The sequence below is a fragment of the Phocoena sinus genome, chromosome X (assembly GCF_008692025.1).
Source record: "Phocoena sinus isolate mPhoSin1 chromosome X, mPhoSin1.pri, whole genome shotgun sequence".
NCBI lineage: Eukaryota > Metazoa > Chordata > Mammalia > Artiodactyla > Phocoenidae > Phocoena > Phocoena sinus.
In genome coordinates this window covers 45,882,604-45,896,412 of record NC_045784.1, presented here as the reverse complement: position 1 = coordinate 45,896,412, position 13,809 = coordinate 45,882,604, and the positions used below count along the sequence as shown (strand labels likewise).

General features: G+C 46.2%; 1 protein-coding gene across 6 annotated transcripts in view; it reads right to left on the bottom strand.

Moving 5' to 3' along the window:
• Positions 1-367: 367 nt before the first annotated feature.
• Positions 368-13,809, bottom strand: part of MAGED1 (MAGE family member D1) — an 81,634-nt gene continuing 68,192 nt past the window's right edge. For 3 of the 6 annotated variants that reach the window (XM_032620082.1, XM_032620081.1, XM_032620079.1), the window contains 12 exons: positions 6,453-6,526; positions 5,014-5,742; positions 3,684-4,352; positions 3,488-3,551; positions 3,192-3,271; positions 2,872-2,963; positions 2,566-2,645; positions 2,432-2,474; positions 2,097-2,159; positions 1,409-1,523; positions 789-1,174; positions 368-579 (listed from right to left, as the gene is read on the bottom strand). In XM_032620082.1, the coding sequence (XP_032475973.1) occupies positions 797-1,174; positions 1,409-1,523; positions 2,097-2,159; positions 2,432-2,474; positions 2,566-2,645; positions 2,872-2,963; positions 3,192-3,271; positions 3,488-3,551; positions 3,684-4,352; positions 5,014-5,742; positions 6,453-6,497 (2,358 nt within the window). In that variant the 5' untranslated portion in view covers positions 6,498-6,526 and the 3' untranslated portion in view covers positions 368-579; positions 789-796. Of the gene's footprint in view, positions 580-788; positions 1,175-1,408; positions 1,524-2,096; positions 2,160-2,431; positions 2,475-2,565; positions 2,646-2,871; positions 2,964-3,191; positions 3,272-3,487; positions 3,552-3,683; positions 4,353-5,013; positions 5,743-6,452; positions 6,527-7,056; positions 7,217-13,809 lie in introns of those variants that run through there. The other 3 variants (XM_032620084.1, XM_032620080.1, XM_032620083.1) reach the window with 3 other exon arrangements.

The following is a 13,809-nucleotide window of genomic DNA, read 5'->3' as shown; positions in this document are numbered from 1 at the left end:
AGTTATCTCCCCTTACCTTCAACTACCCACTCTCCGAACTTTATTATTATTACCTGGAGTTCTACCTCCTCCGTCTTCTTAAATGCAACTGTCTGACCGCCTACACCCTCTCTCATTATTTCATCTTTCAATGTCACTTCAAAACACCTAGCAGCATATCTATCACATATGAGTCACATCAGTGATATTTAATACCATACTTTTTTTTAGACCTCATTAGCATTCGTGTTCATCAATCACTCCTTTGTTTCCCTATCCATTAGTTAGAAAGCTGATCCGCCCTTCAAGCTAGAACTGAGGCCCCATCTCTCCCATATAAACATGTTGATCTCTCCCTAAACACAGAAAAAACAGGGAGCACATCTAATTCACTTTGCAGTTTCAACGTTTATTTCTGATACCAAAACTTGACAGCACACAAGGGGGGGAAGAAAGCAATAGACAAGGAACAGCAAATAAATTTATCTTGCATGCCACTTTCAGTCAACAGGATGTGGCTCTCTAGATAGCTGTGTTTAGAAGGATTCTGAGGCTTCAGCCTCACTCAGGGGAAAGACTATTGCAACTGATTAGCAATATCTGTGAACATAAAAAAGAAAAAAAATGTAAAAGTCAATGCTATATACCAAATAGTAAGGAACATAAATAACAAATACTGCTTCCACATACTTCCCTCTGCTCCCCACCATGTGTTTCCTATGACTCCCAGCTAGAGCACATAAATACATTCCCATGAATTCTGTATCTCCCAATGACCCTAAGTGCCCAGTCCAAAGTGATATACCTACCCAACATCTCACTCAACCCAGAAGAAACCGATGGCACCAAAGTTGGCAGCAAAGTTGGCACTGGCTGTACCACCAGGGCCAATAATGGGGCCAGCGAAGGTCTGAGGAAATCTGGAGCGAGCATTCTGGTGGTATCTGGCCCAGAAGGTAAATGGGATTCTGGACCAGGGATCTCCAAAATCTCCTTCCTCGTCCCAGGTCAGCAGCTCAAACTCAATGTCATCCCAGCTCCAGGGCCCAGATACGGCCTCATCTCCAATCCCCATGCGGGTTCTTGCCTCAGCCCGGGCCTCGGCCTCAGCTGCAGCAGCATCCAGAGCATCCAAGGCCTCATCTGCGGCCTCCATGAACTGCGCAGTCCAGTCACGAGGGTCTCTCTTCTGAACCTGAGATGAGGAATAGAAAATAAAACCCATAATAGTATTAGTTAATATTTATGAAGCACCTACTATATATTTAGCACCCTACTTTGTGCTATTGTTTATGTAGTAACAACAAATACCACCAATAATGTGGTACCTACCGTGTGCGATACCTAAAATCTCATTCCTGCTCTGGAATTTTCCCAGTCAGTCATAGTTCATCCCTTAACCTATCGAGTCTTGCAGTTCCTCTATTACCTCTGCAATGAATCGCAGCACTTTCATCTTGCTAGTCTCATGGTAGGAACGGAGGCCCCAGAGGAACTCATACTCAGGAGGGTTGCTGTTGGGCACTCGTCTGTAGTCTAGGTACCTTAGAAAGAGGAGAAAGGCCTTTGTTTCTACCCAGGCAGAATGATAGTCCATCAATGCATAATAATCTGAGATTCTGACATCCCAGATTTCAGGTAGCAACTCCCCCCAGTCTCATTCCTAAACACAGATTTACCCTCTAATAATCAGGCCTTTGAATTCCTGTGCCAGTGCTTTTACACAAAGCAGTCACCTAGGCCTGGAGGGTGGCTTGAGTAGGGTCATAGAAAGGACAACACTTAATTTCACCCCCTCTGTCACAGCTCTAGCTCCAAGTGCTTATAATCTTGTCATTGAATCACAGATAGGCCCATTGCAAAGCCTCAGCTAAGCTCAGCCTTTGGAATATCTACTGTGGGCGTGGTGGACAGGCTCCACTTGCAAGATCACTATACTGCAGGAAAATCCAACCACAAAGAGCATACTCAATAAATACTCCTGCGTATATATGTGTGTGTATATGCATAGGTATAGGTATAGTTAGTATAAGAAATGAGCATGGAAAGGGCTTTCTGAGGCTGACCAGCACACAGAATTCATGAAGACCAGACAAAGCTGCTTAGGCATCACTTACTTTTGCTTTACAAACTCGTAAGTGAGAAGTTTTCTCAGATCTCCAAGGAGGGGATGTCTTACCCTGATAGTAACAACAACAAAAAAAAGGGATCCATAATCACACACTATGACATTGCCCAAAAGAAAGAAAAGAGTTTTCCAGCACAGAGGTCAGAGACAAGAGAAGAGGCAGAGAGGTCAGGACTATTTCCCCATCCACCCAGGTCACATCCTTGGGCTCTGTACCTCCCCAAACCAATTCCCTTAGACCACCAGGCTGATGCAATCCTGGGACCATCCTCTGTTGCCAAAGGATGATATAAACAGGCAAGAGATGAGAGAGCCCAATCATACCCAGGACGCAGTCCCATCTTGCGTAGTGCCTCCCAGAGGACAGCTGCAATGGGAGGCAAGGGGAGACAAGGGACGGAAAATGAGCATGGAAAACAGGCGGTAGCCAACCCCCAGCTGCTGGCCCAGCCACTCACCTTCACTGGCACGGTTGCCATTCATAAAGATGACACCCAAAATCACTAAGAGGAGACCCAGCTTGGGTGTGTCTTTGGTCCTAAAGAAGTACAAAAAGAATATATTTTCAGCAGTCATTTGCATGAGACACCCCAGGCAGCTTACCCATCTAGCTTCCCCAGTATTCCTCAGCTAGGGGATAATTCTACCCCAGGTCTGCCCATGACCCGCTATGTGACCCTGAATCCTGGACCCTGGCCTACTCGAAACTCCAGGAAAAAAGCATCACTGAGAAAGGCAATGTTCCACCTCCTTTCCCATCTTACGTTCCCAGTATGCCAGCCAGGGACTCAGGGGTACTGATGAGAATATACAGGTGTTCTTCCTTGTCAATTTCCTTCAGCTGAATTCCAAATTTCTACAGGGACAAGAAAACAGACTATGAAATTACAAAATCTAGCATAAGCTACCCCCACTCAGTACTACCCACACTTAGCTACTCCTTCGCCTCCCTGTGAGATTTGCCCTAAACTCCCAGTAGGAATCCCATGAATCTTTTTAATCAAGACTTTCCCATGATATCTATCAAAAACAAAAACCAAAAACCCTTTCCCCATCATTCTGTTCCTCAGGGCTGCCTTCTCACCTTCTCCAGGACAAAGCATGCGCGTTCAATGATTTCTGGATACACATCAGTGTATTCACGGATGATATCCCTCAGCATTTCTGTAGGAGAGAGGAGGGAGCACCTGAGCTGAGCAAGGACCACAGAGCTGCGACCTCTTTGCCAGCCCTGCCCAGGTGAGCACAGTCAGTGAAAAAGGAAGACTCAACCATGGAAGGACGGGATTGAAGAGGAGGGGACATATAAGCAAAGAGATGTCCACAGAGCACGGGGTGAGGGGAAGAGCAGAGCTCCAGGAGAGGGCACTGGATACCTACCTGAGCGCTTGATGGGCACCTTTGTGTAATCTTTAAGCATCAGGTACTTGACCAACTTATTCGCCTGGGAGGGAAAAAGGAAATCATTAAAGTTATAAGATATTTACAGAACACTTGGTTGAATTATAGATGGAAAGACAACAATGAAAAGAGCAAGGGGTGGGGGGAGAAGTGACTGGGGAGTTACAGTTCTTACTCTTTCCTGAAGAAGGGCCACATCTCGGGGCTGTGAGGCACCCAGGTTCTGTGAGGCACGCGAGTTGGGAGAGGGGCGCAGGTTTGGTGAGGGGCGCAGGTTCTGCCAGTCAGGTGGAACTGGCCAATCAGTGGGGATCCAGTCAGGTGGGAGCGGCCAGTCAGTGGGAAGTGGCCAATCGGGTGGCAGTGGCCAATCAGGGGGTAGTGGCCAGTCGGGAGGGCCTTGCCAATCTGGAGGACCCTGCCAGCCTGGTGGAGTCTGCCATCCAGGTGGAGTCTGCCATCCAGGTGGATTCTGCCAGGCCAATGGGTTCGGCCAGACAACTGGACCAGGCCAGACAATGGGGTTCGGCCAGATCACAGGGTTCTGCCAGATCACTGGGTTTGGCCAGATCACTGGGTTCTGCCAAGCAACTGGGTTTTGCCAGGCTGGTGGGGTCTGCCTAGCTGGGGGGCTCTGACGTGCTGGTGGGGTCTGCCTGGCTGGCTGGTTTTGCCAGCCTGATGGGTTCTGCCAAGCCAATGGGGTCTGCCAGAGCACATTGGGGGGTGCGCCAGGTGGGCTCTGAGTGGTAACTGGAACTGGTGCAGACCTCCAGGTCCCTGGAGCCAGTGGGGCCCGCCTCTGATCCCCACTGCTGCTCTCTTCCACATTCAAGTTATTAATCTGCATCATCAGAGAAAAGGAAGGTCAGGGTCACCAACTGTTTCTATGTCCTCACCATATCTATTCCAGGAAGGCCCCCTAAAACCCTCACCTGTAGTGACAGCCTGACCCACTAGCCAATGGTCACCCTGAGTCCTGGGCTTGTCTTTCACTGTCTTCCAGGCAGGAGTTTCATCTCTGAACCAGGCCAGGAGCAACCCAAGGGTGGGGCCTGAGGCTTCTCCTCTTCCCATGTCCACCACTGGCTCTGCTTGTACCACCCTGGACAAATCACTCAAGTCACTTCACCTCTCTGGGACTTAGTTTCCTTCTCATAAAACTGAAACTATGATCCCTAGCCGGTATGAGGTACCTTGAAGATTTAGTGAGTCAGATAACCTGTGTGAATGTGTCTAGGCCAAGACATAACACATGGTGGCTACTTTCAAAACGTAAAGTGAATTACATACAGGCTGTATATATTATGTGTCCATGTCTCCTCTCCCCATTAGTCTGTGGACACTCAGAGAACAGGAATTAACACTTTCACCTTTATCATCCCCTACAACCTAGTCAAATACAGACAGTTGCATATATTGTTTTGTTTTGTTTAGAACAAATGAACAACCTCAGAGAAGAAAAGAGAGCGCCCAAAGCAAAGTGGAACTAGCAGGGATCTCACCTTGCGGGTCCTCTTGCCCCGAATTATAGTCCTGGACTCCAGATTCTGAGCCTGGGAACCATCTGCTGATGTCTGTGCAGCTGCACCATCAGATTCACAGATACCTGGGCATGGGTCAGCCTCTATGTCAGCCTGGGAAGTGGCTATCTTGGCTTGGTTAACATTCTGGGTCTGGGTATCAGCTACTGGGGCCTTAGTGGTATCATTCCAAGCCCTGAAGGCTGTTTTGGGCTGAGTGCTGACCATCTCACTGGCACTGAGAGACTGAGAGAAATTGTAGGTGGCATTTGGGCCCACCGTAGTAGTGGTATTCTGGGCCTTAAAGGCCATCTCCGACTTGTTGGCAGTTAACTCACTGGTGGTTGCTGCCTGGGAAAAATCATAGGCAGCATTTGGGCCCTTTTGGGGGGCATTCTGGGACTTAAAGGCTGCTGTAGGCGGTGTGTTGGGAGTCTCCTTGGCATTAAGAGCCTGAGAGAAATCATAGGCAGCATTTGGGCCTTTTGTGGTGGCATTCTGGGCCTTAAAAGCTGTCTTAGGCTTAGTGGCAGCTGCTAAAGCCTGCATATCAGCCATCTCACTGGCTGTTGGGGACTGTGAACTCTGAGGACTAGCATTCGGTGCGCTGGCAGCTGCTGTGGCCTGGTTGGTAGGCGGAGCCTCTGAGATCTGGATGGCCTCCATCAGGGTCTGCATAAGCAAGGTGCTGTCTTCCACGGAGGCCTCAGCCTGCAAATACAGGGGGAAAAAAATTAAATCTCTGGGTCTGCGAAGTGGGGTTGGGAGGATAGGGGAGAGAACATGCAGGGATGGTGCAGGCGAGCGGTTGGTGCAAAAAGAGGAAGGCTGAGGAAGAGATCTAGCAGCCTGCGTGGATTAAGGGATAACAAAACTTGTGGTAGGGGCTGAGTGGGGCAGGGGCTAAACAAGGGGTGGGGCCAAATGAGGAGAGGGGGCAAAGTGGATGGGGGGTGCTGATCTAGGAGTGAGGTTAGAACAGGGCAATGCAGAGTGAAGTAGGAGCTCAGGAGGAGGAGGCGGAGCAAGAGTGCCGCCTTGAGGAGTTGAGGAGAATAAGGGGGTCGCAGGGGGTGGGGAATGCTGGAGAAAGGGAGGGTGGAGGCGGGAGGTTGGGGGAGGGGGCGGCAGAGAGCTCTACAAGCCTCAGGACTACGGAAAAAAAAGGTTCCTTACCCAACCAGGATTCTCTGGGCAGATTGCCCTGACTACTAACAGGGTCTCCCTTTTCTCTGAGCAGGGACTGATGGCTGAAAAGGGACGACCCCCCCCACCCCGCGCCCTTAAACCATGGGAATTTGAAAAACGACGGAATCTAGGCACCAAGAAGGCAAAATCGGATCCAGGCGTCTGGACAGCCAAAGGGGCCCGGGGGGAACTGTCGGCTAGGGAAATGGTGGGGAGGGGAGTGGAGATCTCACCTGGAAGCCGAGGAGGCCCGCACCACAGTCCATTTTCTGAGACATGGTTCCTGTCCCTCTGGCAAGAGCAGAGCCTGGGGGGTGTGGAGGAGGAGTTGGGCATTATACTACAGAGGGCAAATGCGAAGGAACAAATTTGGGGAGATGGTGGTGTTTGAGGTTTGATTGTGGGGGCGGATGAGGTGCTGAATGTGAGGGGAACGGGCCAGATCGGAGTGCGAAAAGTGAATGGGTGTCCGGATGGAGGTTCTGAATCCCGAGAAGCTACGACGGGGAGAAGCTTCAAATCGGGGTTCAGATAAGAGTTCTGAATCCAGGCAGATTGCGTTGGGATTCGCATTTGGGAAATTGAATGGAGTTTTCGAATCAGGAGGAATCGTATAACAGTACAGATCGAGGTCGAGAAATCTGCAGAGATTCTGAACGATGGGAGGGGTTCAGAGAGCGAACGGGGATTCTGAATAAGGGAGGTTCAGGTGAGGGGTGTGTGAATCGGGGTTCGGGGAGTGGAAGAGGGATCAGAATCCGGGGTAAAGGGATCGGGATGAAAAATGGGGGGCCCGCACCAGGGGGCAAGATGCCCTGTCTGGGGGCTAATTCTCACCTTGCCTCAGGTCCCAACCCCAACCCCCTCGTTGCCTCCCTTCTTCACGACTCAGAGGATCGGGATTGCAGTGTTCTGCTCTCAGCAGCCGCACCCTCTCCTTGTCCAGGAGAAAATGCCAGCGCGGCAGCTAGGACGACCCCGCCTCTTCGCCTAATATACCACCCACCGCCTCACATGGTTGTACGCATGCGCAAGAACTGACCGACCAAATAAGAGTCCCACCCGTTTCCCCAACAAAAGCTTCGCCTTGAAGGCTATGCTGCGCATGTGCAGCGGGAAGCAGTCCCGCCCCTTTGCCAACACACCACCCCACCACCAACCAGGTGGACAGTTTACAGCGGTCCCTCCCCTTCCTCTATATCCCCTCCCCCAAACAGATGCGCTGTGCCTCTAGATCCCACCCCTTGCCCCACACACCGGCCCCCTACCTTTTCCGCAATGCGTCTCTGTTCTATCCCTCCCTCTCAAGGCCCCTCCTGTCAGGTGGGCATGCAACTCCACCCTCTAGTCTAGCAGCACTTAGGTCACTATTAAGGAGGTCTCTGTGTGGGGTCTCTAATTGCAACAAGTGCTTGGCTCCTGCTAAAAATAAGCTCATCCACTTAGGGGGCCTAGGAAAAGGAATGGCCAGAGAGGATACATTAATGGAGGTAGAAAAAGTCTGTGCCTGTCACGTGACTCTACATGATCTTCCCCCCCACCCAACAGCTTCCAGACTCATAAACATTAGCTTCTTTCCTGCCCTTTTGCAGCTCCAGCTATTTATTTTGTGTGTGGAGGCGGGGAGGAGGGGAGGGAAGGGCACAACGTGTACTTCACAGCACGATCTACGCTGGAGCTTGTTTTCCTCTCACAGCAGCCTTGGGAGGTGGATATCAGCATCTCCATTGTACAGATAAAGACGCTGAGCTAGACATTACATGAACTAGACAAGGACACTGAGCCAGTAAACAGAAAATGCAAAATGTGGGCCTGGGTCTTCCAGACCCTAAAAACCCTTGTTGCACCATCGCTGGCCTGGGGACTGAGGGACCCTCCCTTCTTCAGTTTGAGCAACAGATCCACCCCACCTCCCCTGCTCTGTCAGCACCTGTCCCAAGCAAGCAAGTGTTCGGTTCCCTGAGACCTAAGCTCATGCTCTGCATCCCGGAGGGCACAGGTGGAAGTCCCCCGCTCCCCCCTCCCCGCCTGCTCTACGTGCGTCCATCCCGTTGTGCAAATTGCTCCTTGGGGTCCACTCCCTGCTCCGTCAGGCCTCTTTGCTATGAGTGGCACAAACGCTGTCCCTGAGGCCTTTCTGGTGCCTGCTGGAGCAGCCAGGACAATAAGGCACCTGTATGTCTGAGCCATGGCAAGCCTTGATTAAGAGTAAACGTTTGCCCTGCTTCCTTCCAGGGCTGGGCCTCAATTCGTGGGATGGAGTGCTGGACCAGTGTGTCACTAGCTGCATGAGCCCACTCAGGCCACTGGAATTCTCTGAGCCCGGCTTCTCAACGGGAAGCACAAGTAGCACTTACTGGGGTCCTACCCAACAACAAACATGCTGCACTTCCAGAATGACTGGAGAAGCTCAAAAAGGCAGAAAATGATATACAGATGTGAAATGACTCAAATTGAACTGATACTCTCCAAAAATCCAAGGTAGATCTTTGTACACTTCACATTTGTTCTTGCATCAGCTCCTGCCAGGAGCCAACATATGAAAGGAAGCTAATGCTGGGAAGAACTGCAGCATTTGGTCCCCAAGGGCCAACATCAATTCTGCCTGGCTGGATGACTTTCCTCATCTGTTGCATAGCAACCTCCCCTGTCAAGCTGCCTGTTTTTCCTCAGCACTTCCTCTGTAAAGTGTCTGCAGTGGGACGTGATCAGACTCAGGAAAGGTCTGAAACACCATGTTATATGCTTTCTGCTCCCAAATCTGTATTTCCAGTTCTTGACTTGGCTTATGAGTTCTAGATCTATAATCCAACAGACTACCTCACTTCTGCAATTGTCTTGGTATTTTTACTATTAACAGGTCCCATATATCCTCCTCCTCAGCACATTGTGTTTCTCCTTTAGTCATGCCCTTCTCTTTTAGAGAGATGAATTTTTGTTTTATTCATTGCTGTATCCCTAGCACCTAAAATGATGCCTGGCATATTTTACATGCTCAAAAAATATTTAATGAATGAATGAATCCCACCATCCACCCTACTGCTTATGCAAGAAACCTGAGAGGCACTCTTTTTTCTTTCCTGTGATGAATTCACTTACTTTTACTCATTACACAAATAATGCATATTCATCATTAAAAATTCAAACATTACCTAAATATTTTAGAAATTAAGTAGCCATCACTCCAAATCTCACCACCTTGAGATAACTGCTATTAAGATTTTGATGCTACCTTTTCATACACTTTATGCATATATATTCTTACATAAATGGGATTACATTATATATGCCATACTTTAAATTGCATTCTTTTACTTACTGCCTCCCACTTTCTTTCACCTCTATACCCTCATCTGAGACATGGTTGTTTTTTTTTTTTTTTGCGGTATGCAGGCCTCTCCCGTTGCAGAGCACAGGCTCCGGACGCGCAGGCTCAGCCAGCCATGGCTCACAGGCCCAGCTACTCGGCGGCATGTGGGATCTTCCCAGACCGGGGCACAAACCTGTGTACCCTGCATCAGCAGGTGGATTCTCAACCACTGCACCACCAGGGAAGTCCTGAGACATGCATTTTTAACAGCCATTTTAATATCCTTTTATGTCCAAACATGTTCCATGTTTTTTGTTTTACAAAAATTAAGATCATATTATATACACTTTAATGCATCTGATTTATCTTAGTTAATGCTAATCTACCTCTGATTCATTCCTTTACATTCCTGCATAATATTCCATAATAGGGATGGACCACAATGTATTCAACCATTTCCTCACTGATAGTAATTCATTTTGGTTCCAGGTGTTTTGGCGGAGGGAGGGAGCACATACCAACAACATTGCAATAAAATACTTGTACATATATCCTTATATTTTAATGCTCAATATTTATTCCTATGACATCAGATGCCCAGGAGTAAGACTGATATACTCTACGTTTGGTGTCATAAGACTTTTCCAATTTTTTTTCCAATCTGATGTGTATTTTATTGGTATCTCCTTGTGTTTTTAATTTACATTTCTGATAAGTAAGTAGTGGACCACATATTCATATAAGAATGGACCTACTGGATTTCTTTTGGAAAGTACTTACGCAAGTCTTTTACCTATTTTTCTTGTGTTGTCTTTGTCTTAATTATTTTGCGGACTTCTTGGTACAGTCCTACAGATGCTTATTGAAATCCCTTAGAGCTAGATGTATTGCAAATGTTTTTTTTCACATTTTAGTAAGTGTGTATACTCTATACTATGTAACAGTTCCAACTGCAAGAATATATCTGCCAAAAAGGCCAGATATATTATTCACTTATGCACATTCCCTTAGCAGCTAAGAGAATATGATCTAGGATTTACCAGTGTGGTGGGGTCCTGAAGACCACCATCGGGTTCAATGATTCACTAGAAGCACTCACAGAACTCAGGACAGGTGCTACATTCATGGCTATGGTTTATTACAATGAAAGGATACCGATTTAAATCCACAAAGCTAAATGGTGCATTAAGTCAAAGTCCAGGAGAGAACAGGGATGAGCTTCCAGTTGTCCTCTCTCAGTGGAGTTGTATGGCAGTGCTTAATTCTCCCAGCAAGATGTGTGATAACCAGGGAAGCTCACCTGAGCCTTGGCGCCTGGGATTTTACTGGAGGTCAGTCACGTAGGCATGGAACACCTGGGTGGCTAACCTTAGTTTACTCAGTCTTCAGCCTGTGCAGAGGTCAAAATAATGCCGCAAGGCTCAAGGTCCCACTATAAATCATACTCTTAACATAAACCATCTGTTGGCCCAAAGCCCCGGGTTAACAAAGAGACTCTAATCAGGCACCATATGCCAAAGGCTTAGAGGTTATCTCCCAGGGGTTTGTCAAGAGCTGGACCTTTCTTTGGAATGTGCAGACATTTTTCGGAATGCACAGGGTTTGAACACCCCAGACCTGCCGAGTCAAGTCTTCTACTGCACAGTCATAATTCCAACCTAACACTTGATCTGAAAGGAGTGATTCAAAGATTCAATGATGGAATTCAATGCCTTATCTGTGATGGTGGGAGCAGGAACCGCAAGAAAATCCAGTTTCTAGGCACAGCATTGGTAGCAGGGCCAAGGGCAGCATCCAGTATACAGTATTCAGTGGTGACAGTAATAGTATCCAACCATGCCAATATTTATGGCATGATTTTTGAAATACAGCTGGGCCAGCTGCTCTTAGCAAATTATTTTATTAATTCTACCACTTTAACATACTAAAGAATATTTAAACTTTAAAAATTAATTATGGATACACTGAAAATTGCAAAGATAGTACAGAGAGGTCTTATGTACCCTTTAGCTGCTTCCCTCAGTGTGCATATCTATATACATATAATACAATATCAAAACCAGGAAATTGACATTGGTATCACATGTGTGTATAGTTCTATGTCACTTTATCACATGTGGAGGTTTCCACAGTAATCACCACAACAACCAAGATACAGAACTATTCTGTGACCAAAAAGATTTCCCTGTACTACCCCTTTATAGTCACACTTACCTCCATTCCCACCACTATCCCTAACCCTTGGAAGCCATTAATGTGTTCTCCATCTCTGTAATTTTAACATTTCAAGAAGATTATAAAATTGGAATCACACAGTATGTCACATTTTGAGTGACTTTTTCCACTCAGCATAATGCCTGTGAGATACATCCAAGTTGTGTGGTTTTCTCCTTTTTATTGCTGAGTACTATTCAATGGTATAGATGTGCCACAGTTGGTTTAACCATTCACCCACTGAAGTACATCTGTGTGGTTTCCAGTTTGGGCTATTAGAATAAAGCTGCTATAAACATTTTTGTACAGTTTTTTCTGTGAACATAAGTTCTCATTTCTCTGGGATAAATGCCCAAGAGGGCAACTGCTGGATTGTGTAATAAGAGCATGCTAGGTTTATAAGAAACTTGCCAAACTTTCCCAGAGTGATTGTATCATTTTACATTCCCACCAACAATATGTGAGTGGATCTATTTTCTCCAAATCCTTGGCAGCATGTGTTGCATATTTTTAGGAATTCTGATAAATGTGAAATAATAACTCATTGTGGTTATAATTTACATTTCCCTAATGGCTAATAATGTTGAACATTTTTAACATATGCCTATTTGCCATCAATATATCCTCTTTGGAGAAATGTTTCTTCATGTCTTTTGTCCATTTTTCAATTGATTGTTTTCTTTCTTTTTTTTAAAGTGTTGAACCTTGAGAATTTATATATTTTATGTATGAGTCTTTTGTCAGATATATGGTTCGCAAACTGGTTTCTCCCAGTTTGTAGCTTGTGTTTTCATCCTCTTAACAGAGTCACATGGCAAATTTTTTAGAAGTCCAATTTATTGATTTTTTTTTCCTTTCAAAGACTGTGGTTTTTGTGTCATTTCTAAGAACCCTTCAACAAGCCATGAGGATCTGAAGATTTTATCCTATATTATATTCTAAAAGACTTAAGGTTTTAACTTTTTTTTTTTTTTGGTGGTACATGGGCCTCTTACTGTTGTGGCCTCTCCCGTTGCGGAGAACAGGCTCCGGATGCGCAGGCTCAGCGGCCATGGATCACGGGCCCAGCTGCTCCGCGGCATGTGGGATCTTTCCGGAACGGGGCACAAACCCGTGTCCCCTGCATCTGCAGGCGGACTCTCAACCACTGTGCCACCAGGGAAGCCCAGGTTTTAACTTTCATATGGGAGTCTATCATCCATTTGGACTTAAATTTTGAATGAGATGTGAGGTCTAGGTCGAGTTTTATTTGGGGGTATGGGAGAGGCAGAGCTACAGAAATCCATCTGATCATCCCAGCACAATTTGTTTAAAAGCTAATCCTTCCATTGAGTTATCTTTGCACCTTTGTCAAAAATCAGTTGGCCATACTTGCATGAGGCTATTTCTGAGTTCTCTATTCTGTTCCACTGGTCTATGTGTCTACTCATCCATCAGTACTGCAATAGTCCTGATTACTGTAGTTATACAACAGTCTTGAAGTTGGATAGAATTTTATTCTTCTTTTTCAGAATTATTTTATCTATTATTCTAGTTCTTCTGTTTTTCCACACATTTTGGAATAATTTATATCTACAAAGCATCTTACTGTAATTTTGATAGCAACTGCATTCAACCTGTATATCAATTTAGGGAGAATTAACATCTTTCCTATGTTGATTGTTCTAATTCATGAATACAGTATGTCTCTCCTTTTATTTTGATCTTCTTTGACTTTTTCATCAGAGTTTTGTGTATTCTGCTGTTGTTGGGTGGAGTGTTCTATAAATATCAATTAGATCCTGTTGGCTGATGATGTTGAGTCTATCTGATTATGCTTTTCTCCAAATTTTGGAAGTTTTCAGCCACTTTTTCAGCCCTTCCTCCTTCTCTCCTTCTGTGACTATGATGACACCTATGTTAGATCTTTTGCAATAGTCCAACAAATACCTGAAGGCTCTATTTATTTTTGTTTTTCAGTCTATTTTTCTGTCAGATATAATTTCTATCATTTCACCTTCAAGTTCACTAATTCATTCTTCTGTCATCTTATTCTGCTGTTGAGTTCATCTATTGATTAAGTTCAT